This window comes from Rhizoctonia solani, chromosome 2 (assembly GCF_016906535.1).
Source record: "Rhizoctonia solani chromosome 2, complete sequence".
Lineage (NCBI taxonomy): Eukaryota > Fungi > Basidiomycota > Agaricomycetes > Cantharellales > Ceratobasidiaceae > Rhizoctonia > Rhizoctonia solani.
This window is the reverse complement of record NC_057371.1, coordinates 488919-513407: the sequence shown is the minus strand read 5'-3', so window position 1 is coordinate 513407 and position 24489 is coordinate 488919. Positions and strand designations below refer to the sequence as shown.

General features: G+C 47.7%; 7 protein-coding genes across 7 annotated transcripts; 5 read left to right on the top strand and 2 right to left on the bottom strand.

Annotated features, from left to right (window-relative positions):
* Positions 1–934: 934 nt before the first annotated feature.
* Positions 935–4232, top strand: RhiXN_04762 (uncharacterized protein; the record flags this gene model as incomplete). The annotated part of the gene is made up of 5 exons (XM_043324578.1): positions 935–1048; positions 1176–1223; positions 1281–1644; positions 1710–2336; positions 2386–4232. 5 exons carry the CDS (start codon positions 935–937, stop codon positions 4230–4232), a joined length of 3000 nt encoding a protein of 999 aa, XP_043176997.1.
* A 525-nt stretch (positions 4233–4757) lies between these two features.
* RhiXN_04761 (cytochrome C oxidase assembly protein) lies at positions 4758–5060 on the bottom strand (the record flags this gene model as incomplete). The annotated part of the gene is made up of 2 exons (XM_043324577.1): positions 4758–4906; positions 4952–5060. The coding sequence occupies 2 exons, from the start codon at positions 5058–5060 to the stop codon at positions 4758–4760; spliced, it is 258 nt and encodes an 85-aa protein (XP_043176996.1).
* Positions 5061–5923: 863 nt separating this feature from the next.
* RhiXN_04760 (F-type H+-transporting ATPase subunit b) lies at positions 5924–6955 on the top strand (the record flags this gene model as incomplete). Its single annotated transcript, XM_043324576.1, has 6 exons — positions 5924–5963; positions 6007–6082; positions 6152–6168; positions 6221–6462; positions 6529–6874; positions 6930–6955. The coding sequence occupies 6 exons, from the start codon at positions 5924–5926 to the stop codon at positions 6953–6955; spliced, it is 747 nt and encodes a 248-aa protein (XP_043176995.1).
* A 3054-nt stretch (positions 6956–10009) lies between these two features.
* On the top strand, positions 10010–12755 carry RhiXN_04759 (Fungal Zn(2)-Cys(6) binuclear cluster domain; the record flags this gene model as incomplete). Its single annotated transcript, XM_043324575.1, has 7 exons — positions 10010–10138; positions 10200–10298; positions 11432–11536; positions 11597–11781; positions 11836–11978; positions 12027–12301; positions 12357–12755. 7 exons carry the CDS (start codon positions 10010–10012, stop codon positions 12753–12755), a joined length of 1335 nt encoding a protein of 444 aa, XP_043176994.1.
* Positions 12756–17371: 4616 nt separating this feature from the next.
* Positions 17372–20801, top strand: RhiXN_04758 (mitochondrial carrier protein; the record flags this gene model as incomplete). Its single annotated transcript, XM_043324574.1, has 13 exons — positions 17372–17495; positions 17547–17585; positions 17638–17686; positions 17959–18212; positions 18276–18340; positions 18382–18465; positions 18522–18787; positions 18843–18885; positions 19542–19742; positions 19867–19964; positions 20016–20120; positions 20364–20551; positions 20605–20801. The coding sequence occupies 13 exons, from the start codon at positions 17372–17374 to the stop codon at positions 20799–20801; spliced, it is 1713 nt and encodes a 570-aa protein (XP_043176993.1).
* A 151-nt stretch (positions 20802–20952) lies between these two features.
* RhiXN_04757 (cuticle-degrading protease) lies at positions 20953–21267 on the top strand (the record flags this gene model as incomplete). Its single annotated transcript, XM_043324573.1, has 3 exons — positions 20953–21018; positions 21081–21148; positions 21228–21267. The coding sequence occupies 3 exons, from the start codon at positions 20953–20955 to the stop codon at positions 21265–21267; spliced, it is 174 nt and encodes a 57-aa protein (XP_043176992.1).
* Positions 21268–21926: 659 nt separating this feature from the next.
* RhiXN_04756 (cuticle-degrading protease) lies at positions 21927–23456 on the bottom strand (the record flags this gene model as incomplete). Its single annotated transcript, XM_043324572.1, has 8 exons — positions 21927–21951; positions 22004–22071; positions 22122–22276; positions 22335–22538; positions 22592–22643; positions 22693–22754; positions 22811–23046; positions 23101–23456. 8 exons carry the CDS (start codon positions 23454–23456, stop codon positions 21927–21929), a joined length of 1158 nt encoding a protein of 385 aa, XP_043176991.1.
* Between the last annotated feature and the right edge of the window lie 1033 nt (positions 23457–24489).

Below are 24489 nucleotides of genomic sequence, written 5' to 3'. Positions count from 1 at the left end.
AGGAAGTTTAGGATCTTTGAGCCCGAGGTTTATTTCTTGTTCTAGAGCTCTCTGACGTCAACTGTATTGTGGATGCGTTTTAGGGGTGTAATGAACGTCATTTACCGTCTAACGCGATTCAAGCTAGCTAATCTCGATATGTAACTTATTGGGTATTCTGACAGATGATTGACTACTCTTCTAAAACTCCGTGAGTACCGGGTTATGCCTAGTTACGATCGACGTGGCATCTAGGTTTTCGAGAGACTCGGTGAGTGCCGATCGACATGAAGTCAGAAATACGAAGATGTTGAAAAATCCGTGAATTGATATCTATACTATTTGAGTAGGTTGGTCTCGGGGCGGTAGTCTGGAACGCCCTCACGAAAAGTCACTTGAGCGTCGGTATCGGAGCTCGAGCCTCGTGCCATACCAATTTAGTTGGAGCAAGAAATTTTTGTGTACGAGAAGTTTCCTTTCAATGAGTATACATCTCGAACGTGCATGTGTCAAATCCCGTTCGAGCCATGTCTCAACCCCTCAAACCTGCCCTTCGATGCCCATGAAATGACAGTCTATTTGTTTATCTCAAATTCAACTCAAAACATTCCGATGGACACAAACATGGGTTGTATGCGGGGGATCGCAGGGGGGATCGCAGCTCGGGATCCCGCGTCCTTCCCAGTAGGTTTACAGCACTTGAAGAGACGCGAGGGGCTCCAAAGGTGCAGTATCAGAAACGTGCTAGATCGAATGTATTTTGGCCCACAATCTTTAACGATTGCATAGCCTTGAGCTCGAAGGCAGAGGCCAAATATGTGAATTGACGCACTGTCTGGTAGAAAACGGACGAGCCCGAGGAACCAGCGGTAGGCACGATGCACGCGGACCAACTTCTTAATAACCACGGGCTACGCCTCGCGTATCCCCCAGAATCAGTTCAGCTTTTGAAGTGATGCTGCAACGATACGTGCATTGGGTCTTCCGGACCCAGGTATTTGGGAGACAGACACCGCCACCAGCCGGCCTCGAGGACGCAACGAGCAAACCCTTCGACCACATTGCTAGAGTGCGTGCCATGATGCAACTAAAATTATAGCTCACAAATATATAAGTGCCAACTGATCACAGGGATGAATATCAATACACTCCTCACGACCAGTCTTGAGCGCTGGTACTCGTCTTCGTACGCATAGGGCATAGGGAATCAACTCTCTTATCCGTTTGTTATTTTCCCAACAGCGGTAATTACAGCAGTCGTGTGATCACTGTGGCTCTGGTATACTCACTAATTGCGATAGATCAGCGGTTCCGTCATGTCGAGCACTGACTCAACCAAGCAAGAAACGACCGGTTCGCGTCTTGCTCAGATGATCGACCATGCCAAAATATTACTCGAGAAGAGTACCTATGTGAGCGGCTTCAAGAACGGAATAATCACTGCAATTTCCGTCGTCTGCATCATTGCACTCTACTGGGTCATGATCTTCGTCTGGGTAAGGAACTCCATCCGATCCTTCAAAGGTCGCAAGACCCCCAAGGCCGCCACTCCCAAACCTTCTCCGGTCGATGTCGAGCCAATCATCAGACCTGCGGGAGATATTGGACTCAACATGGACGAAGTACAAGAGATCCCTGGTGAAGGCGAATTAGCGACAAAAGAAGGTAATTGCCACATTAACCCTTGAATAGCCACGATCAGTGTGCTGACATAATTCCATTTATTTCAGCCATGCCCGCCCGTGATCAAATTCCCGAGATCGAGGACGAACCTCAAGCTGGCAGTTCTGATGAACGTGAGCCAGTTCATACCACGTCCGACGACAACACAACGACGACCAGCCAAGATGAGCTGGCCGGCACCAAAACTATCTCGACCATAGTGCCGGTGATCAAGCACGACTTTGAACGTCCGATTTCTCCTCCAGCCACCCCTCCGACAGAGGCTGCAGACCTCAAGGCTTCGGCCGTCGACCCCGTCGAATCCTTTCATGCAGAATCGACCACTGACGTACCAAACGTCGTCGATCTTATGAACGTTACTTCCAACGAGAGCTTTGCTCCCCGCGAGCCGCCCACTAGGAGCGATACCGAAAAGACACGAAGCACCGTGGAGGAGGCTGCCAAGGCGGTCGAAGACCACGCCAAATTTGTCGAAGACGCGACTAGCCCAACCGAGTCGACTGTCGAGTCGACCGTTGAACTGTCTATCGAATCGTCCAAGACCGAGATCGATTCGCCCACATCCGAATTCGTTGTTGTATCCGACGCAGAGGACAAGCCTGTTGAGAATGTGCCGCAGGCTCCCGTTGAGAGCTCTTACAAGGCTGTTGAAGAAATTGGGACCAACCCACCAGGTAGGTGCTTCGACTATGATCTTTACGCTTTGACCGAAATGTGTCATAGTACCCATCGAGCCTGCGACGACTAAGATTTCAGTTGCCGAGGTGGCCGCCACGACTCAATCTGTGGTTGAACCGCAACAGCCCGTCATCGTAGCGGATGGAGCGAAACCCGAAGCTCCCACACCACTTGTTGAAGACCGGCCGACTGAAGAACCTAAGCCAGTTGAAGAACCCAAGGCTGTCATCGAAGAGCCCAAGGTTGAGGACCGAGAGGTTACTGAAAGCACGAAGGTTGCCGAGGATATCCAAGTTGTTGAAGAAGTCAAGGCTACCGAAGAGCCCAAAGCCACCGAGGAGCCCAAAGTCTTTGAGGCGCTCAGGGTTGTCGAAGAGTCCAAGATTATTGAGGAGCCGGTTATCGAGAAACCCAAGGTGGTCGAGGAGCCAGAGACCATTGAAGAGCCCGAGGCCAGTGAAGAACCCGAGTCGGAAGGCTCGTCTAAGGCTGCGTTCCCATCTATATCCAAAACTCCACGCGAAGAACCCGTCGCACCCTTGTCGCCTAAATCTCTGCGTCCCCGTGTCATGCGTCGCGCAACGGGTAGCACATCTGCCGTCGCAGGCGTGACGACAAGCCCTGCTCCCGCAACTGTCGCTGTTGTTTCCCCCGTCGATGATAAGGCCAATATTCGTGCTCAAGCGAGCCTTCGTGCAGAGAATGCATTGAACAGACTAGCTGGATCGTTGCTTCGTTCCAATAATTCTGAGCGCTCCCCTGTGTCGCCAGTTTCGGGTATTCCACGCCCTACATCCCCAATATCGCGCCCGACCTCACCTCTGGGGATCAGCCGTGCGGCGTCTCCCAATGTTTTCCGATCTGAATCTCCCTTGAGCGACACCGGGGCAAACTCCCGCCCGACTTCGCCAACGTTTGGCATGCCCCGTCGTGGTAGCATTGTTGCCCCTCGACCAGTCTCGCGCCAATCTACGCTGGCTAACGTTAACAATGGGTCTGAGCGTTCGTCTTCTCCAGCCAGGAAGTCAACTTTTATCAACCCTCCCAGGGGCGGGGCCACGAGCCCTCCACCAATGCCACTCCCACCTTCGCGCCAGGGCTCGCAAGGAACTGTTTCGCCGCAATACCAGGGTAGCGTAAGGGGATCGCATAGTCCACAGGTACCGCAAGCAGCGGTGATGTCCCCTTCCGTTCTCTCCCGTAAAGCTACTATTGACTCGAACGGTTCTCCTGGCTCCCCGCCAAACGGCCGCCGTGCTGCAAGCCCACCACCAACTCGCATCGCAAGCCCGCCGCCGACCCGTGCTCTGGCCGAGGAGCTCACAATCGACCAAGCAACCAGGCGCAACACATCCTTTCCACCTACCGTGGAGGGTCCGCAGATCGCAAGTCCTACGGGGGTGAAGCCCCGCCCCCGTCCTCGGACCTCGACTAGCGGGTCGGCCAAGGCTGCCATGGCCCCCAACACACTCTTGTCCACCCTGACCTCCAAGGTCACATTCCCTGGTGGCACCAATCCCATCTCTCCTTCAGATTCAAGTCCTGCGTCTCCAAATCCTGCGAGCCCTGCGAGTCCTGTGAGTCCCGCAAGCCCCGCAAGCCCTAATCGGAGCGATTCGTTCGCTAGTGCAGTAAGCAATCGGAACTCGATTTATTCTTTCAGCGACATGAGTGATATGGACATGTCTACCTCTGATCTAGACTTCGCGGGTCGCGAGAGCCATCGGATGGTCCTAGGCCGCCTTGATTCTATGGGCTCCATGGGCTCTATCGCATCAAGCGACGATGGGATGAGCGGAAATGAGGAAGACAGACAGAAGAAACGGGCCAAGAGGAGAGCCAAGGCTCGTGCGCAGGCGCTGAAAAAGCAAAAACGATCGAAGAGGAACTAGGCAAGAATTGAATTCACCGGTGGTGCGGGACACCTGTGTGTAGGATAGTGTATCAGAAGTTGTGCGCGGCAGACATGCGTTCAGGCGATAAGGGAAACCAAAAACACGCCTTTCGGGTCCTCCTGGTCGTTCGAACATGGGTACTTTAATCTTTATTTTGATTCGGCAGCTGCGTTTATTGCGTTTTGTTCCTCGCTTTGGATGTTATGGCTTTCTTGTTTATGTCCGATGATTACCCACTTTTCGCATACGCATGTATCGCCTCATTGAATTATGCTCTCACCGATCTTGACAATATATGCTGAGTTGTGAAATAACATTGGTTGTCCGTAAAAGAATAAATATGATGTGGAGTGTATTATCTACCAGTGAAATCTGTATAGAACACGTTTATTAGGACGAATTTGGTACGATCGAATGATGTACCCACAACTGCCCGGTTGCATGGAACAGCACTTACCACAAACCAACCCAATCTCATTCAAGCATCCAAAATCGATGTGTTAGATCCTCGTGAGGTCTAGGTTAAGATATTGGGGTGTTGGAGCCTGGTCCGACCGTCTGCACGCGCTCATAGATTTCTCGCTTCTTCATCGACTCAAGCAACTCCTGTTCCCGCTGCTTCTTCTTGGCTGCTTGCCTAGCTTCATCCCTTATGACACCCATGACATTGTCTGTTGATATGGGATTGGATCATGACACCGTTAGACCTCAGATACGAAGACCACTTGCTTCTTGTTCTTTCCGCTGCTGAGCATGCACTCCCCATACCGCCAATCCTGCAAACACGACCGAAGTGAAGAGCGTAATTTTGGCAGCACGCGACATTCCGGTTTGATTTATCCAGGGGCCAGGATTTCCGGGCTAGTTCGTGGCTTCAAGCAGTTGATTTGGTCGAAAACGGCATGAACGAAGTTGTGATTTGGAACCAGTGGTTATCACAAAAAGCCGTTGGCGTTCGACGTTTGATGAGATAATCCGAGCGCTTAATGGGTGTTATCCAGAATGTACCGAAAGCTTGCAGGAAGCGTGATTGCTGGTACGAGTAGCCGGGTCGAGCTGGCAATAGTGGAGACTATATATGAGCAAAAGATATATGCTCCAAACTTTCGCATACACATCTCCATAGTATAAGCAAATATATCCATTCATCGAAACCCAAACGTCAAATCACTCCTCTGAAAGCTATCTTCTGTCCAGTATTGGGTACCCACTATCATGCTAGTCGTTATCTTTACTCTCGTCCAATGATAACGGGTCATCGGTTGAACATACGAAGTCACGACAGCTCAGTATACTTAGTTAACTTGGTAAATCGAATATGCCTAGAAAACGATCGAGCTTCAGGTGCTACACTTTCACAACAACGACTCCTTTTATTTGCTGCTGTGCGCCATCTGTCAATTTCTGGAGGAGCGCCTTTGCGTGACACTTGACTGTAGTTGGTACTTGAACGAGCTTCGAAATCTTAATTAATCCTCTCTATACATTAACGAGGATTGAAGCTCTTTAGCATAACATTCTCCTCATACTATGGTTGGGTAATAACGCATACAATGGTGTCGACTTCTACACCTGTCCACTCGACTTTTCGAATTGGCATTTTGCTTCCGATTGGCCCCGGCTGACCCGGTCATTCCGGATTGTGTAATTTGCAACTCAGATTCGACCACACCCTCACCACTTAGACGATGGCCTCTCGTTTTGCTATCCAGTCGCTCCGGGGCTCCTGTAAGTATTATGTACTGATATTATGCTTTAAAAATTTTTAAAGCGATTTTACGAAATTATTTAGCGTCCCTTTTACGCAGGCAAGCTACGGCGATCCCACGCCTTGCAGTGGTGCCCAGGTGCGATCTTTTAATGAAAATATTATGCATATAGTACGTAGCTAAAACCTTCTATCATCTCATTTGTAGTCGCCAGTACTCCGATGGTTAGTCAACTCCAGGATTGCATAACTAGTTGGACCCTAATACCTCTTCTAGCATCGAGGCCTCCTCCTGAGCAACGCGCCAATGCTATCATCGAATCTCTCCCTGGAAACTCCTTGATCAGCAAAACTGGTACTGTCGTCCTCGGTACTGGTGTTGCCGCTGCCGCGATCTCCCAGGAACTCTATGTCGTAAACGAGGAGACAATTGTTCTTGTCGGAACTGCCATCATGTTCACTCTCCTCGCTCGCATTCTCAAGGATCCGTACAAAGAGTGGACCGAGGGTCACATTAACGTACGTGACTATCCATATTTCATTGATCCGTAGTGTTCCAGAATACCTATACAAATTAATTTCCAGCGCATCCGTAACATCCTCAACTCGACCCGCAAAGAGCACACTCAGGCCGTCACTGCTCGCATTGATGCTGTGCAGCAAATGAAGGATGTCGTAGATGTTACCAAAGGCCTCTTTGCCCTCTCCAAGGAGACTGCCAAGTTGGAGCACGAGGCATTCACCCGCCAAAAGGTCGCCGTTGCAACTGAGGTCAAGGCTGTCCTTGACTCGTGGGTTCGTTACGAGCAACAGGAGAAGGAGAGCGAGCAGGCTGATTTGGCCAAGGCTGTTATCGAGCGTGTCACCAAGAGCTTGACGGATGCCAAGAACCAGCAAGATATCTTGAACAGCGCAATTGCTGAGGTTGAGCGTGAGTCAAACTCTACCGACCGTCCCCAGTACGCTATTAACTTTTGTACTTGTAGAACTTGTCAAGTCCAAGGCCATCTGAACAGGGCGTTCGTAAAATAGATCCCGCCTTGGCGGGCACACCTGTTGAATAAAATGCTTCAAATCCAACACTTTAATCCAGGCCTTTGGTCGCTCGTGGATCACTTCAATCTTGCCGCTGTCGTCAAATAAAATTATTTGCGAACTGCTCTGAGTCCTTACGTGAGATCATCCGATGATCATTACCATGCCCCAAGCGCCGGGTTAACCATGCTTGCTTTATGGTCGCATTCAACCGGATTTAAGCTCTGTTTGGTTCAATTCCAGAGTTATGAAAATCTCCATAAAGTATGTTTGTAAGACCAGCGCGATCAGTATAAGGATAATTTGATATAGGCGGCCCGAGATCATGAGCTCAGAGACAAGAGTGTAAATCAAGGTACAAGTGATGCATTAAGGTCCTGGATACTAGATATTACTGGCGACAAAGAAGGCTGAGGACATTAGATCCCGACATCTTTCCGCCTAACTCATTCTAAGCAAACGGGCATGTATACCCTTAGTGTACGTATGCGTGTCTAAGAACGCAGGCCATCTCGGCAGCCAGCTGAGCGGATGGAAGGACCATGCAGCCTGAATTCTTGATGGTCTGGAAGTTATTTCTAAGTATACCATGTATAGCCCACAGCAAGTCTCATACACTTACTCTCGTAAATGATACAGCGATATTCATCCGGTGTAGATGCTAATTCGAATATGTTGGTTGCCCTGAGAAAGCCCCGTGGAATTAGAATCAATAATATCATGAAATGCACGGTGGGCTCCCAGTAGATGAGCAACAGAATCGAGTATTGCTTAGATGTCTTCCTGTCCACAATATTCCGGTTGTTCAGTTCATCTCGGCCCAAATGTCCATCAATCACATATAAACAAAGATTAGGCACAAGAGATGACGCACATGAGCGTAGATCAAGATGAAGATGACAAAAACGATCGACAAGAAGAAATAGGGAGGGGCAATGCCGCATGCGGCATTACGCGCGTTCCGCCCCGTAACATGGTATTCCAACGCCTGGTCGGGGGTCGTCTTTCCTACTGGGTCTCTCTGAGCCGGGGATAGATCGTGGCTGGGACTCAGTGCGTTGCTACGATCATGCCTTCTCTTACCTATAAGCCTGTAACTCCCACTCTTTTAGATGCATGGATCGGACCTAGTCTGTGGTATGAGCCCTGAGGCTGAAGCAGAAATATCATCGAGGACAGGATGTGGCTCGAAACTTCATCACTTGAGGTCGTTTTGTTTTTACAGTCATTCACAGTGAATTAAAAGATCTATCGATACTCTATCAGAACTAAGGTTTCACATTGAGTCCAAATTCACCCCTAGCATACATTCATACATAAAATTTGATCAAGTTGGTATTTGAAACCGGAATTCAGGTTAACGTCTCTACCTATGATTGGTAACATTTGATCCTGCTGCACTTTGGCCGAGGTCGGGCTTAGCTCAGTGAAATCTCACCGCGCCGGGCGCAGGTAGGCTAACACCCACACAATTACTAAGTATCGAAATACAATTTAAATTCGACTTGAAATTAGAACAGATGCAAAGAATTCACCGAGTAATATGGGCTCGGCGTTACACTGCAAATAAGCTGAGGCGGTGACTACTATTTAGGTTGGGCATAAGAAACCTGTGTGTCTGTTTCTCCCTCGGTTTGTAAAGCTGACATGGGCCTCGAGGGCATTGTTGCACCCTATGGGTAAACCCCACACACTTTTTTGTGCTGGTGGTCTTGCAGTGCTTGTTACAAGGTGATATAGGCTCGCCTCCGATTCACGTATCGGCATAAACTGATTCCGCTAACTCCTCAGGCATCTTGGTTTCAATGCTAGCCTCGTTTTTCAGCTCCAGATCAATCAATCAACGACCCTTATGGTTCAAAGCTTACGTGCTAATAGTGAACGTGTTGAGTCTAACGCAGACAGTCTTGACTTTCATTCAGGGATCAGAGTTATTCAATACCACAGCTCCTACGCAAGCCGTAAGTATTTCGATCCAGAACATACATCCTTCGATTTCAGCTCAAAAGCTCAAAGTTAGGGACTGCATTCATGATGATAACAACTGTCATTGGCGTTCCGGTACAGATGTTTTTCATCCACCGATGTTGGCGAATTTTCAATCAAAATACGCTATTGATTGTCCCCCTCATCATTCTCATGATAGTTTCTTTGGTATCAGGCTTCCTAACTGTGCGCCACCCTTCGTTCCAAGACGAAAAGTGAACACTAAAGCTGAGTTTAGGAGTCTCTTGGCAATCCAGGCCGGAGAGCTGGGCCAACTCCTATGACAAGTGTAAGGTTCTACAACAATTTTGTTTACGTTGTACTTGCGAGATTTGCCGGTGCTAATCTTATCATAGAGCAGAATTGCATGTATGCAGGATATCGACTGACTGTATTTATACTCGAGTTATCTAACCCCTCTTCCTTAGTAATTATATGCCTTTGCTGCTCCCTTAAACGGATTTTCGTAACGACCACAAGTGAGTTAACCTCAGTCCACTTAACGCCACAAATGGCTAACGAGTAATCTAGCAATTGTCTTTATATGTCGGACACGCACAGGTGTGTTATATATTTAACCTCAAGTTCACTAAATTCTTAATTCTGATCTCCAGGACTCCGTGAACATGACGGGATCTTCAATGCAATCTGGAAATTACTTGGGTGAGGCCATGAATACTTTCTAACCAAACCCACGATGCTCTAACTGAGCCTTAACCAGGCTTCAGCAGCCCCACCATTGATCCTATTAACCGTTTCCATTATCAATGGGTACATTGTAAGTTGAGCTGTATGCGCCCCATAACACCCCAGATAGTCACGGATACTACGTCCATAGATTCAGTCAGGTTCTCAACCCCTGAACGTTATTGTTGGAGGCATAAATGGTTCGAAATCTGTATCTTGGGCTATGAATTAAGATCTCATCATAATCTACCCTTAGCAAAGTTTTGCAACCTTTCTCTTATGGTAAACCTATTAGGGTAAGCCGTTCACTTAGTATATTTCAACCTAAAATTCAAGTTTGAAAACTCATTTATCATTCATGACCCATCCTAGACAAGATTTCATCCGCCGCCGATTTGAAAGGGATCGTTCTCCTGAACTCCCAACCATACAAACATCGGAGATAGACAGGATCAGCGATCCAGCGTTTGCAATACCAATGCCTAATGTACGTATCGAATATTCAGACATATTAATGTAACGGTAGCTTTTAACAATATGTGGATTAGCTGGGCACAGAAAATACACTGGGAATGATCGCAGACCCGGCCGGATATATTAGAAGCCATGATAGCACACTCGGTATTGAGCACGGAGAAGACAGCGATGTGAGTTGATGTATCCAACTCGGCCAATCTTGAGGCTGAGAAGAAGCCCGTAGACGTCAAGCGCAAAGCCTGTAAACTCGGTGGCTAACTACCCGTCTCTCATCAAATCAGTTTTTGAAAGAGGTTATCATTGTTTGGCTTCTCAGAGCACCAAATAAGTTCGATTTGGCCGAACACCGGACCTGTCTTATCACTGTCGGGGATTCTTGACAGTACCCCCTTAGTTTGGGTGTGGGGCACCATTCAGCTACTGGCCGGGAGTTCGAACCGTTAACTTATTGCTACAAGCCTACTATAATATATGAGGTCACCATACTTCTATCTTATCGTTATTTGTATGTAGAGTTGTCAGAATCCTAAGGAATACAACCGCTTGTCTTGCAACCAATAGTAATTAGTACTACCTTCATAGAATTAGGAGAACAAACCATGTGCCTTTCTTCTGTTACTCTGTCGTTTACTGTGGAGACAGTAGGAAATACAGGATATCGGCCAAGAGGAATATCAAGCCTAAGGATCTGTTCAGGTTCTTCGAAAATCTAGGAGCTATCTGTGGCTTCATATCTCACTCACATGTAGGGCATTTCAGATGGCTCGTATATGCGTATCACAGACATTTATAGCATAACTGGGATGCCTCGTACGGCAGGTTCCCGCTTGCATATTGGCTTTAGATCCGCAATATCCTCATAGACATAAAGCCAGTCTAATCTACTGTACTAAACTCTCCTCCATCGCTCATCCAGTGTGTTTGTAGCTGCTTTAATTTCATCTCTCGTTGAATAGCTTTCCCCGTGTCTTACAGAAACCGAATAAGACCCAATTTACATATAAAATGTCACGTGATGACCGAAAACACCGCGCTACCGGCACAAGGTGGTGATAGTATTTACCTTGACATTTACTGTACTATTGGTCGAATCTCAATGCCTCCCGTGGTTTCAGCGCCTGGACCAGCTCCTACTAGTTGTTTAACGTGCCATCGAAGGTTTATTAGTATCCCTGGCCTATTCTCGCGCTGTGACTCATCGTCAGTCTTGGTTTTTAGGCGAAAAAAGTGCGACCTGGCCAGGCCGTACTGTGAGAGGTGCTTGAAAGGCGGACATGACTGCCTTGGCTATGATCATATCAAGCAGCGTATGAAATCCCGTAACACAGATCTTGCCATGCCTGTTCCGTCTCAATCGTGGCCTGCACCTGCACCAGCTCAAACAGAAGCACGAGGATTACAACCAGAGGTAAACGAACGATACCGCAACTTTAGCCTGCGCGCTAACCCTAAGTTCATTCGACGTTAGGCAAGTAACTCCATTACCCCTAAGTCGGAAGATCAGTGGGATCCAGCCAATGGAAATACGAACTACATCGCTAGGCCTTCCATTTTAGGAGCAGGACTGTTATATATGATCGGGAGACCTGTTCATGTGGCTAACAAAAGCGACACCACCCTTTCAGAAGAATTCGATCGTTCATGGCCACAAGAGTCAAACCGACTGACTTATTCGTGTATATCGACTCACCAACCTTTTCGTGCCAGGCAATTGATGGATGCAAAATCCAGGGAGGATCCAGCGATAGATATAATGAAAGCTGTAGAAGCGTTCTGTCAGTCAGTCCCTCCTTCAGTAGACGCGAGAAAGGCCACAAGGGAAGCTCATTTTTCACGCAAGCTTCACGAGTGTAAGTAAACTACCTGACCTGGTGTGTTATGCAATGACAACTCTGTAGATTGTTTGTTGCGTGTTAGCTATTGGTTTATGCCTCCTCCGCTGACGGCGCTTGGTTCCCTGGCGAACCAATTTGGGGGATCGAAAAGAATAATATGGATAATGTATTTGACAGCTAGCATCTTCCAGTCATTTGAACAGGTCTCCCAAGCTTGTGTTCCGGCCTCAACCAAATACATTGCTTGGATCGATACATTTGAACAAAAGTTTACTACAGACTCTCGTCACAATCTGTCATTGAGCGATATGTCAGAACGTCTGATGGCTCATCTTGAGGTAAATGCTTTTCTTAGTAGGCCATGTAGGGATGACCAACTACAACTTATGCCAGCTAGCGTTCTTGAAGTTTGCCGTGGCTGATAGTGTTTCAGGGTATGCTCTACTCAAAAGAGCGCTACCCAAGTTTCTTAAGATCTCATCCATGGACTCGAACTCACTGATGGAAGACGCTAACGGGTGGCTAGTGATTTCGTTTTCTTACGCGCTTACTGGGCCTCGGAACGAACTTAGAAGGTTCGCTACATATGACACCATCGTAGCATTCTTATTTGGAGTTCCACCCTTGGCAGAGTACGGGTACAACCACGAATATGGTCCTGAGCCACAAGGGTTCGAATGGTCGTATGGGATTCCTACGGCGCTTCTCCAGATTGTGTCGCAAGTAAACTCATGGAGATATTGCTCGAGAGTTGCTCTCGATGATTGGCAAACGTTAGAGAAGCAAGTTTAGGATGGGAGTCATCATATGCTTTACTAGATGAGGCTTCCAGTGCCGATCCTGCTAGCGTAGCAAGGAATGCGGTGCAAGAAGGCTGGAGACATGTAGTATTGATTTATATTTATATGGCATGTTCTTTCCCTGCTTCACGCACCTAGTGCATACTCAGATAGTGTTTCTAGGGTATATGCGGGGCTTCGTCCTACGATCCCCGTGTACAGGCCTCAGTTCACCGAATATTTGAGCTTAGCGAATCAGCGAATAGTTTACAGATGGATGTGCATCTAGTTACACACTGTGTTGTTGTAAGTATGGCATATACATCTCAAAGCGGCCTTCTGATCTGGACTGGATCCACAGGTGGGCGTGGCAGCTCGGTTAGAGAAACATAGGGTCGCCGCGTAGAAGCTGCGCTCTTTTAATATGCCCGAGCCTGTCTCTTTGACGGAACAGATTTCAGTCGGGCTTTGTACCACTTGTGGCACGGTGTGGGGCTAGGAGGCGCACCCGTTACATGGGAAGACTATGTTCAGTCGAGGCGCGCAGTCATCCCAATGTAGAGGGATCCGTGTTTCTATCTTTGTGTATCTTACCATGGAATAATGGCTTTTGTAAATATATATGGAAGTAACATGTATGCATGCCATCACAGGGATAATTTATTTAGGTCGAAAAATACTCTTCATTTACACGGTCTCAGGTCGAACGCAGGCTCGAGGCGGTGTCGGGACTTATGGGAAGATCGGATGACTTGCCAGTCTCGTATCGAAGGAATTGTGTATCTCTATCTACGTGAGAGGGGTTATATAGGGTGGAACAAGCCTGTTTGTATCTATGTATGCTAATGAAACGAGTCGAGCTGTAGCGAGAGAAGTGAATGAAAGAAACGTAAGCCTGGTGGCTGTGATACATGTGTGGGTCGCGCGCAGATCTCACACGCTAATTGAATATATGCACACCTCTTGGCCCGCACTGTGCTCGGCAGTTAGGCTATAATAACTCAGGCGCTCGTATTCATAAGAAAAAAAATACAAACATATATTCTGGCTGGAGATATTAGGTAAAACGTACAAAAGCCATGCCATATCTGAATAGTACTAGTACTGCGTGGTTATCTTTGCCTGGCTCCTGCTTAGCATAGATTCTACTCTAAAGATACAATTTGCTTGTGGATTTTGAGAATGTGGGAGAATATCATAGGCGACACATACTTTTATTCAAAATATATACCATGATACAACACCCAAAAATAACGCCCGCGTAAACGATTGTACGGTACACTAGGATGAGCGTACCGTAGGATTTCCGCTGTGCATATATATAGATGATCCACATACAGATTGAGTTGTGTGCGCCGATGTGTATAATATAACCATGGCTCACGGGTTCAACTCGAAGCGCACACAATACGCAGGCACGTCGCATGAAATAAAAGCCCCGATCATCTCAATCTACACCCAATGGCGAGAAAACATATGTTTATCGTCAATTTTGAATCCAGGCCTATTTGGATGCGTATATTTGTAGGCCCGGTTATTTGGGAGGACAACTAACACCAACCATCTCAACGAAGAATCCCTGGCAATTACACCCATATCACTGTCCAGGCCATTCCGACCCAATTGCGAGTTTCACTTGGCACCTGTAAATGGCGATGTTGTATCATCCTGGTAATCAACCCCATTTGAACCTTGATGCCCTACATCACTTCAATACCTGGACCGGCTCCTACTAGCTGCTTGACATGCCGTCGAAGGTTGGTTGGTATCCTTGGCTTATCCTCGTGCTGTGACTCATCGTCAGTCTTGGTTTTCAGGCGAAAAAAGTGCGACCTAGGCAGACCGTGTTGCGAGAGGTGTCTGAAAGGCGGATATGAATGCCTTGGTTATGATCATATCAAGCCTCGTATAAGAGTCCGTCACACAGACACTGACACGTCCGTTCCCTTTCAATCGCGGTCCGTTTCCCCAACCGCCCAGGCAAGAGCAGGAAGATCAGAACCAGAGGTAGGCGTATGTCTCTATCGCACCAACTCTTCCACTGACATTTAGTTGGTCTTCGGATGTTTAGGAAATAAATTCTGCCACTACAGAACCATCCGAAGATCGATTAGATTCTAATGTAAACATAGACTGCGTCGCCAGCCCTTCCGTTATGGGAACAGGACCTTCATGTAGGATTGATGGATCTGCTCAGATGCCCAATGAGAACAGTTTTACTTCAGCTTGCTCAGAGGATTTCGATCGCTTATGGCCGCAGGAGTCAAATCGATTGACAGCTTATTCGCGTGCATCGACCCATCGACCTTCTCGTGCTAGGCGATTGGCCGCTACAAAATCCAGCGCGAGTACCTCCGGGGTCGATATAATGAAAGCTTTAGAAGCGTTCTGTCAGTTAATCCCCCTTCAGTAGACGCGAGGAAAGCCACAAGGGAAGCCCATTTTTCATGCAAGCTTCACGAGTGTAAGTAAACTACCTGACCTGGCGTATGCTATTATGATGACGACTCTGTAGATTGCTCGTTACGTGTTAGCTATTGGTTTATGCCCCCTCCGCCTGCAACTCTTAGCTCCCTGATGAATCAGTTTCGAGAATCGAAAAGAATAATGTGGATAATGTATTTGACGGCCACGATTCTTCAGTCCCTCTATCAGAGCCCCCAGAACCATGGTCCGCTGGCCTCTGGATATATTGATTGGATTGACAGGCTCGAACAAAATATTACTACAGGCTCCCCCAACAATCCACCAACCAATGATACTGGAGACTGTCTCATGGCCCAACTCGAGGTAAATGGTTTATTTGTCTCAGAATATAGGTATAACGAACAGTACCCCTCACTAGCTAGCCTTTCTAAAATTTGCTCTGGTAGATAATGTCTCGGGATATACTACATTTCAAAGGGCATTGCCGAGGTTTCTGCAGACTGTAGCTTCTGATTCAAACTCACTTATGGAAGACACCAACGGAAACCTAGTGGTTTCATTTTGTCGCACTATCAACGGACCCCGGAACGAGCTTAGGCGGTTTGTTTTGTATGACACAGTCGTAGCACTCTTACTTGGGGTTCCAACCTTGGCGGAATGGGTACGATCGCGGATGCGACTCTGAAGCTTATGGATTCGATGGAATTATGGAGCTCCAGCTACACTCTTGCAGATTATATCGCAAGTCAATTCATGGAGGCTCGCTCAAGCGTTGCTCTTGATGATTGGCAAACGCTGGAGAAGCGAGTCTTGATGGGGGCCATCACCTGCTTTGTTAGACGGGGCTTCAACTACCGGCCATGCCAACTTGAACGTGGCGAGAGCTGCGGTGCAAGAAGGCTGGAGACATTTAGCGCTGATTTATATCTACATGGTATGTCCCCCCTTGTCCTGACATTTTTGGTCGTGCATTCAAGTGATATTGCAAGGGCATGTGTGGGGTTTCATCTCATGATCCCCGTGTACAGTTTTCAGTAGACCAAATATTTGAGCTCGCCGAATCAGTAGCCAACTTACGCATCGGCACACAAATGTTTGCGCACTGTGTCGTTGTAAGCTTGGTATATACATCCCGAGATCATCTCCTGACTCTATTTGGCTCACAGGTGGGCGTGGTGGCACGGTTAGAGAAGCACAGGATTCCGTGTACGAGAAGCTGCGCTCGTTTAGGCATACCCGAGTCTGGATTTTTGACGGGCTGCAGTTCAGTGAGGTTTTATATCACTTGTGGCACGGTGGGGCTAGGAGTACCTGTTACATGGAAGACTATGCTCAATCGAGGCGCGTGGTTATTCCTATATAGGAGAACTCTTCCCATCTTCATACAATTATGACAGCCCTTCTTCAATTGTAGTACAAATAATACAGGAGCATATATGAACTCTTGTAGGAACACGGCAAATGGCTCTATGAATGTTCTTGGTTGTTCACCTAAGAGAACCAGCTCTAAACTATCTTTTGTGCCGGAGCTTGGCTGGAACGATCGATGCTTTTTTATATAGCAATCGTATACACAGATAGGCTCAATATTTCATGTTGGAGAGGACTTCGAGGGAATAGCGAAGTGATTGAGTACGAACGACGTTGACATAGTGGGAGAGCCGAATAATTACAGTACACAAAAGTGGTGCGTTTAGGTATATCGTAATATGAAGCAATCATGCCGAGAGGTGCACGGTTTTTACACGTTGCCCCGTATTACTGCACCCCGATCTGGTAATTGTGTCAACGGTTTCGGAGCAACATTCAGGGAGTCAGGTGACTATGACGAGGTTGCCAAACAAAGAGCGGCCAAGTAGTCGTAGAGGCTCGTTAGGCATGAGAGACTGACTATTCAAAGCGCGTTTCATGATAAGACACGATAAGGTAGACTGATAACACTGATACACGTATTATGATAATGACGTTTGGTGGGACTCCGTCCTCTCCCGATTAGCCACGTGACCATCTCTTGGTCGTGAGGAAATTCCCAATTCGGATCCAGTGATAGGAAAGGTCGGTCAAGGTCGGCTGACCATTTTACCACCACCACTACGTATACATATATCCTAGACTTATCATCCGGGCATTCTAACTGGTCCCATCTGTCTTTACATACCGAATACCACAATAGACAATATTTAGGGCACTTTATAATCCACAATGGGAGTGCTGGTCAAGGTGAGAGCGTGCTGGGATTTCTGGGAGCTGCAATTAAGTGCGTGCGACGTGACCCCAGATGCTTCAATTGGGCCTATTACGGACTTTGTGGCCGGAACTGTAGGCGGTGAGTCCCGTTCATATATTTGGGCGACGTACATGCTTAATTCGGTTTCAGGGATGGTTGGGCTTGCTGTTGGTTTCCCATTTGACACCAGTAAGTATAAAGCCTGCTCCAATAGCGAGTGCGCTACTAAAGCTACTTGTAGTCAAAGTTCGATTACAGCACCCAGAGACTAGAATCGTTACCGCAACGGTGTGACTGCACTCGTGAAGATTATTCGAGAAGAACGAGTTGCTGGGTTGTTCAAGGGAATTTCGTCACCCATGGTATGTGTTCCCCCTTCCGCCCACTTGTACTGCTATTGAAAAACACCAATATTCCGACTCTGGATAATTAGGCTGGATGCGCGTTTTTAAATGGTCTCGTATTCGCCGGATCTGGATTTTTGTAAGCGTGTGCCCTTCCTACATTCCTTTTATGGGAGAACCTTTGATCAAACAGTTTAACTTACCTTTTCCTATCTCAGCATGCGCGCTCAGATGTCTGATCCCAATGCCGAGCCCACTCTCACCCAAATCACGATCGCTGGAGCTGGCACGGGTATCTTGGCCTCGCTCATCGCCACGCCGACCGAGCTGATCAAGATCCGCCAACAGGCTAATACGAGCGCGGGCGCGCAGCCATCCGCCTGGGTAGTTGCCAAGGATTTGTGGAGAAGTCATGGCGTAAGAGGCTTATATCGGGGCGTTTCCAGCACTGCAATGCGAGACATGAGTTATGGTACGTCTTCTTACGTACCTTGTCAAAACAAATGGAGCTTAACCTCATCCTTGGAATGTTCAGGGGCATACTTTGCGACTTATGAAGGGATGCAACGGTTATTAGCTCCTGCTCGCCTGAGAGAAAGGGTACGCTGGTGACAGATGGGCGCCCGATATTTGTGACCCAGCCCTCCGACGTGGAGGTGAAAGCTGAAAAGGAGATGGAGGCGCAACGCTGGGCTCGATTAATGGTTTCAGGAGGTGTTGCCGGAGTAAGTTGAAATAGTAAAACTGGTGGGCTCGAGTTTATTTACCATATTGGGTACAGATTGCTGGATGGATATTTACCTTCCATCTGGATTCGATCAAGACTCGTGTCCAAAGTATTGATTACTCACCTCCAATCCACCATCCGGCATCATCTTCTGCAGCTTTGGGTAATTTTGCTCCTGGTGCGCCCGCTATGGCCTTGGCTCGAGGATATTCGGCAAGTGCGTCGAGCCCGTATAGGACAACGTGGAGCACAGCGGTATACATGTACCGAGTTGAAGGATTGAGGTCATTCTGGAAGGGACTCTGGCCAACAATTGTTAGGTGTGTAAACTTCAGATATTGAATTTGTCTCGCCAACTGACAGAGTATGACGTAGGGCTGTACCGGTCAACATGGCTACCTTTGGGGCATACGAAATCGTTCAAATGATGCGCTGCTCATCACTTTCTGTCGTTCTAAATTCTAGAGTGACGATTTGGATGATATTTTATCGTTTCATGTTCACGTATTTATGAGCATTGGGCGTAGTTTAAAACACTTATCTTATCATGTCAACCTAACTGGGATGAATTTTGACTTTGAATATTACCGGAAAACCCAAGATACAGCTTATTGGTACTTCAGAACTAGGATATGGTAAGCAACATCCCTCGCTTCTATCGTGCTGCGGACTGAACTAATTTGGATAAAATACGGGTTCAATCAAGATTCGAACATTATTAAGATTCAATGAAAGATCTGCTTTGGTTGGTTAATCTCTTGCAACCTCGCGGACAGAGCGGTAGACCTCGCCTTCGTTTACCGAATCGTGATCCAGACTCTTCATATCAGGAAAGTTTGGAAACTGTCCGCATGAATCTGATTACAGGCGAGTAAGCAAGCCATACAGGTCAGCTGGGGAGGATCATCCTTTCAGTAGCGATTACTCAGAAGCCCACTGTGAAAGCGAAGTATCCAGACGTCACGGACCACCTGGTGCGACCACTCTTCGATAGCGCGCCATGCATACCTCATTCTCGTCCAACGAGCGTGTGGTCACTCACGTTCCTCACTAATTGAGTGTGCATATAAGCAGAGTGAGCGGGACGATGGTCAGCAGGTCCTATCTCTCAGCGTAGTACCAGTTCCACTATATCGGCCAAAAATGTTCACCTCTACCGCCGCTGCTGTTTTCGCGCTCTCCGCTTTGGCTTCTGCCGCTCCCGCCCCCATTCCTATCACCAAGTATGCGGGCCCAGCCAAGGCAGACTCCTATATCATCAAGCTCAAAGACGGTGTTTCCAAGTCATCTCACATTGCTCGCCTATTGTCGGAGATTCAAGGAAAGGACTCTTCGATTACCTACAAGGCAAGTGCTCGGCTTTGTCTTAACTGATGGGCTCTATTAAATTGGTTTTTAGTGGGACAATGCCAACGTCTTCAATGGTTACGCTGGTGTTCTGAAGGGCTCTGTGTTGGATTTCATCCGCAGGTCGTCCGATGTTGAGTACATTGAAACGTGAGTTGCTCAATTTCTCTTCTTCCTTCAGCAAGGCTGACTGATTATTAGCGATACTATTTGGCAACTTGACTACGAGGGAGCTTCAGCTGAGGAGTTTGAGGAACGCTCTGAGCCTGCCTCTGCCGCTGGTCTTGCTGCCCGGGCAACTGGAGGGTCTTGCTGCCCGGGCAACTGGAGGATCTGGTGTCGTTGTTTACGGAATCGATACCGGTTGTGTCTCTTTCTTTACAATTTGATACTGCTGAGTAATGAGAATGCTTTAATAAGGTATTTACACCGCTCACTCTGCTTTCGGTGGTCGTGCAAGCTGGGGTGCTACCTATGGTGGATATGCTAGTGCGGACGGGAATGGCCATGGAACGCGTACGTGTAGTTTTGGTGATACGAGTCAACCAGTTTTGATATTTACTCGGAAACAATAAAGATACCGCTGGTACTGCCGTTGGACGACCTACGGTATCGCCACTCAGGCTACCATGTCGCTGTCAAGGTCTGCTCCGACTCCGGATCGTGTGCTACCTCGGATATTGTATCTGGAGTAAACTACGCATATGCCCAATTCAAGGCCAACGGAAAGCCTTCAGGTAACAAGCCAGATAATTGGTGAATAATTGCGGTTAATAACTATTACTACCAGTTGCCACCATGTCCCTCGGCGGAAGTGCATCCACATCAATTGATAGCGCCGTCTCGACTGCCATCAGTGGTGGTCTCCACTTCACCATTGCCGCCGGGAATAGCAATGTCAATGCTGCCAACACATCTCCTGCTCGTGTCGCGGCTGCTAACACTATTGGTGCCATCGATAGTAAAACGCCAAGGCTCGTTCTCTAACTACGGACGTAAGTATATGCGCAGAATAAAGAGAGCTCTCATCCTAAAAAGAAATTAATCTAGCTGTCTTGGATGTCTGGGCACCGGGTGTCAGCATTCTTTCTGCAACATTGGTAGCACTACTGCTACCGCTCGTCTCTCTGGTACATCTATGGCGACCCCCTATGTTGCTGGTATTCTGGCCTATGTCCTTAGCGAGTATGGCCAAGTTACTCCGGTAGGTCAACCCATAGATTTTGTTTGGCCGAGAATGAACACTAATCCCCTTACTCTATCAAGGCTTCCCTCTCTGCTTCTCTGAAATCGCATGCTCAGGCCGTTGTCACGGGCGCTCCCTCGGGCACCACGTAAGTTCTTGTATCATGCTGCAGACAAGACTTGAGATACTGACTCTTCAATTCCAACCTCAAGGCCACTTTATGGTAGATTTCATAACAGTAACTGCTCCTTGGAAAGCACTGGCTAAATGAAGTGGCCATTCCAATGTATGCAAGCTCTGGAAAAATAAATGACTTATCCTTCGAATTTCCACACTCTCAGACTCACTAGGTTCTTAGTCAGACTTAAACAAATACTTTAATTCAATACTTTTGGCCGTAAGATGGATCTAAACTGGGCATTATTTCTTCTTACTTTACACTGGATTATCCGGATGATCTTCGAGGCACTTCTAAGAGCTTGGGCGGCTTTTGCAACTGGGAGAGTCATGACCAATCATACAAACAGACCATTCTTGGATTCCCTAATCCCCCGTATTGGGAGGCTATTATATCAACTCGGCCTGAGTAAGCTACTCTGACTTGAATAAAACCACGCCTTTTCCTGGTGCAACACCTTTCCGAGACTTCTGTCTTGCTAATAAGCGTTTGACCTCCGACTGGCTTTTACGACACGAAAGCTATCGGTTAATTTAGGTGCAAGAACTTGAGACTAGTATTGCCAAGCCAAATGCTCATCCAGCGGGCAAATCTAAGAACGTATGTATAGTGAAGGCCTGTCGTAAAGATTACTCGTACGCGTACTCAAGCGAATAGTGACATGAAACAATTTCATAGGATTACATTCTATCTGTACAAATTACACAAATATTTTTGTGTCCAGCCGAGATAACACCATCAAATCCTTCTACCAGACACGGGCCTTGAGGTTACTGAAGGCAATATTCTATGAGTGATTGCTCTTTGGCGGTTGGTTATACTTACGTAGTACCCGAAGGGGCGCCAGTAACAACGGCCTGTGCATTAGATTTGAGGGCAGAAGAAAGAGCGGCCTAGAAGGAAGATATTAGTATAGGCATAAATAGAACAAATGAAAACGTACAGGGCTAGAGTTGCCTTTGTTGCCGATGACAACAGCAAGGATGCCAGCAACTTGAGGGGTAGCCATGGAGGTACCAGAGATGGTGTTGACGGCCGAGTTGCTACCGATCCATGCGCTGCGGACGTTGACACCGAGAGCCCAGACGTCAAGGACAGCTGGGTTCAGCAAGTTAGTTGTTTTGGCCTAGGTATAGGAGGCTGACGCATTACTCACATCCATAGTTGGAGAACGAAGCCTTGCGGTTGGAGCTGTCAACAGCACCAATTGTGTGGCGGCAGCAACGCGGGCGGGGAGACGTTAGCTGCGTTCTGGTTTTCGTTCCACCGGCAACGGTGAAATGAATACCGCGCGAGATGGCGCTTGACACTGCGGAGTCGATTGCAGAATCGATATCACCACCAAGAGACATAGTTGCGACTAATCGAGTAAGTCAGGAAATGAAAAAAGGAGCATATAGTTAGTCAACTTACTGGTCGGGCGACCTGATGATGCAGCGCGAGAAACTACATAGTTTGACGCCAGCTACGATATCGGAAGTAGCACACTCTCCAGCATCAGAGCAGACCTTAACCGCAATAATGTTGGCGGCGGTAGCAAGACCGAAACCGGACCCGGCTGCAGTTCCAGCGGTGTCTTTTTAAATGGGCTAATCAGTGGCAGTCGAATGAAACACAAGAATCGATACGTACGAGTACCATGACCATTGCCATCACGGCTAGCATAGCCGCCATAGGTAGCACCCCAGGTAGCACGACCACCGAAGGCAGTGTGAGTGGTTAGAATACCTGTGTCAAGGCCGTAGATATCAACACCTCCCCCGTTGGCAGCACGTCCAGCAAGGTGAGAGGCTTCTTCCTGGGTGTGAATCTCACGAGAAGCAAGAGACTCGTCGCCCTGCTCCCAGTTGATCTTGTAGATCGTGTCCCTATATTAGAGTATTTTAGTTGGAAGTTTAAAGCTCAGAGTGTTATCTACTCACGCCTGAATGTATTCGACATCGGAAGAGCGACGGATATATTCGAGGATGGGCCCCTTGAGCACACCAGCATACCCATGGAATACATTCTCATACTGCCCATTATTTTGTAAGATTACAGGGATCGAACCAAGTAAAAGACTAAACTCAAGCGCACCTTGTAAACTACCTTGGAGTCTTGTCCGCCAATGAATTCCAAAAGACGGGCAACGTGAGAGTCCTTGGAGACACCCATCTTTCAGTTTGATGATGTATGAGTTCTCCTTCGAGGGACCAGCAAGCTTAGTGATAGGGATGGCGGTAGGAGCAGCGAAGGTCTGGGCGACCAAGGCAGCCGCAACGAGAGCGAAGGACTTCATGGGTGCAAAGGTAGTCAAGAAAGCCAGAGACCGATGTAAACCGAAAGCAGTCAAGGTATGTGAATGCTATGAGGCCCCCTACTATAATGAACCTAAATTTATAGCGCCTTCATAATCATTTGACCAGGTGCTCCCGACTGGCATCCATGCGAGTGACCTGAATCATCAAGATAGAGAAGAAGAATGCATACGGTGAGGATACCACATGGTTCGAACAGTGCCGGCGGGAATTATTACTTCGAAACTAGAGGTCGAACAAAGTCAAGAGGACCTCATGGCGGCTTGGTCATGGGGTGACGCATAGGAAGTGAAATGGACACAAATGTGACAAGGAGTCACGTACTTTGCTATACACCAAATCAAAATATGTACTAAAAGAGCAAAGCGTGGAGAGTCCTCAACACTAGACATCGAGCTTCCTGAGCACACTGATTAATTCGAACGATTGAAGCCATCAGAGAAGAGTCACGAGGTGGATTTCGCACGCGAAGCCGAAATCTGGCAGTGGTGGAAGGCAAGCATGCCCGCATTGTAGATAAGCTTACTAATATGGGGGTTTGTTGATCCTTCAATAAGCGATGGGGCTTGGCAGTAGCACTTCGCGAAGGCGTGAGCACGCGAAATATTGGATCGACGGTATTCTCAGCATCTTCATGGCTATCTATAGGTATCTCATGCAACCCACCAAGGCAAGAGTCCCCAACTCAAGTACCGTCCCAGTGAGTCCTTTAGATAACAATTGAAAATTAAGAAAAGTACATCGATTATGCCATATGCATCTGGTCATACGCCGACATCGATTTGGAAGGGTCGCACATGCCCAAATATCATCATCGCTCAACAGAACGCGTAAACGCGATCCGAAATTACCCACGTATATGGAAGCTACGGCACGGCATCTTGAAATAAGGATAAAGGAGAATAAATGATTAACCAAGGATTACCTGGGCCTAGGATGGCCGCATTCGAGGCTGTGGCGCATCTTTCCTTCAGCCCCCCTAAGGATATATCATCGTGTGGGATTGGAGCGTCT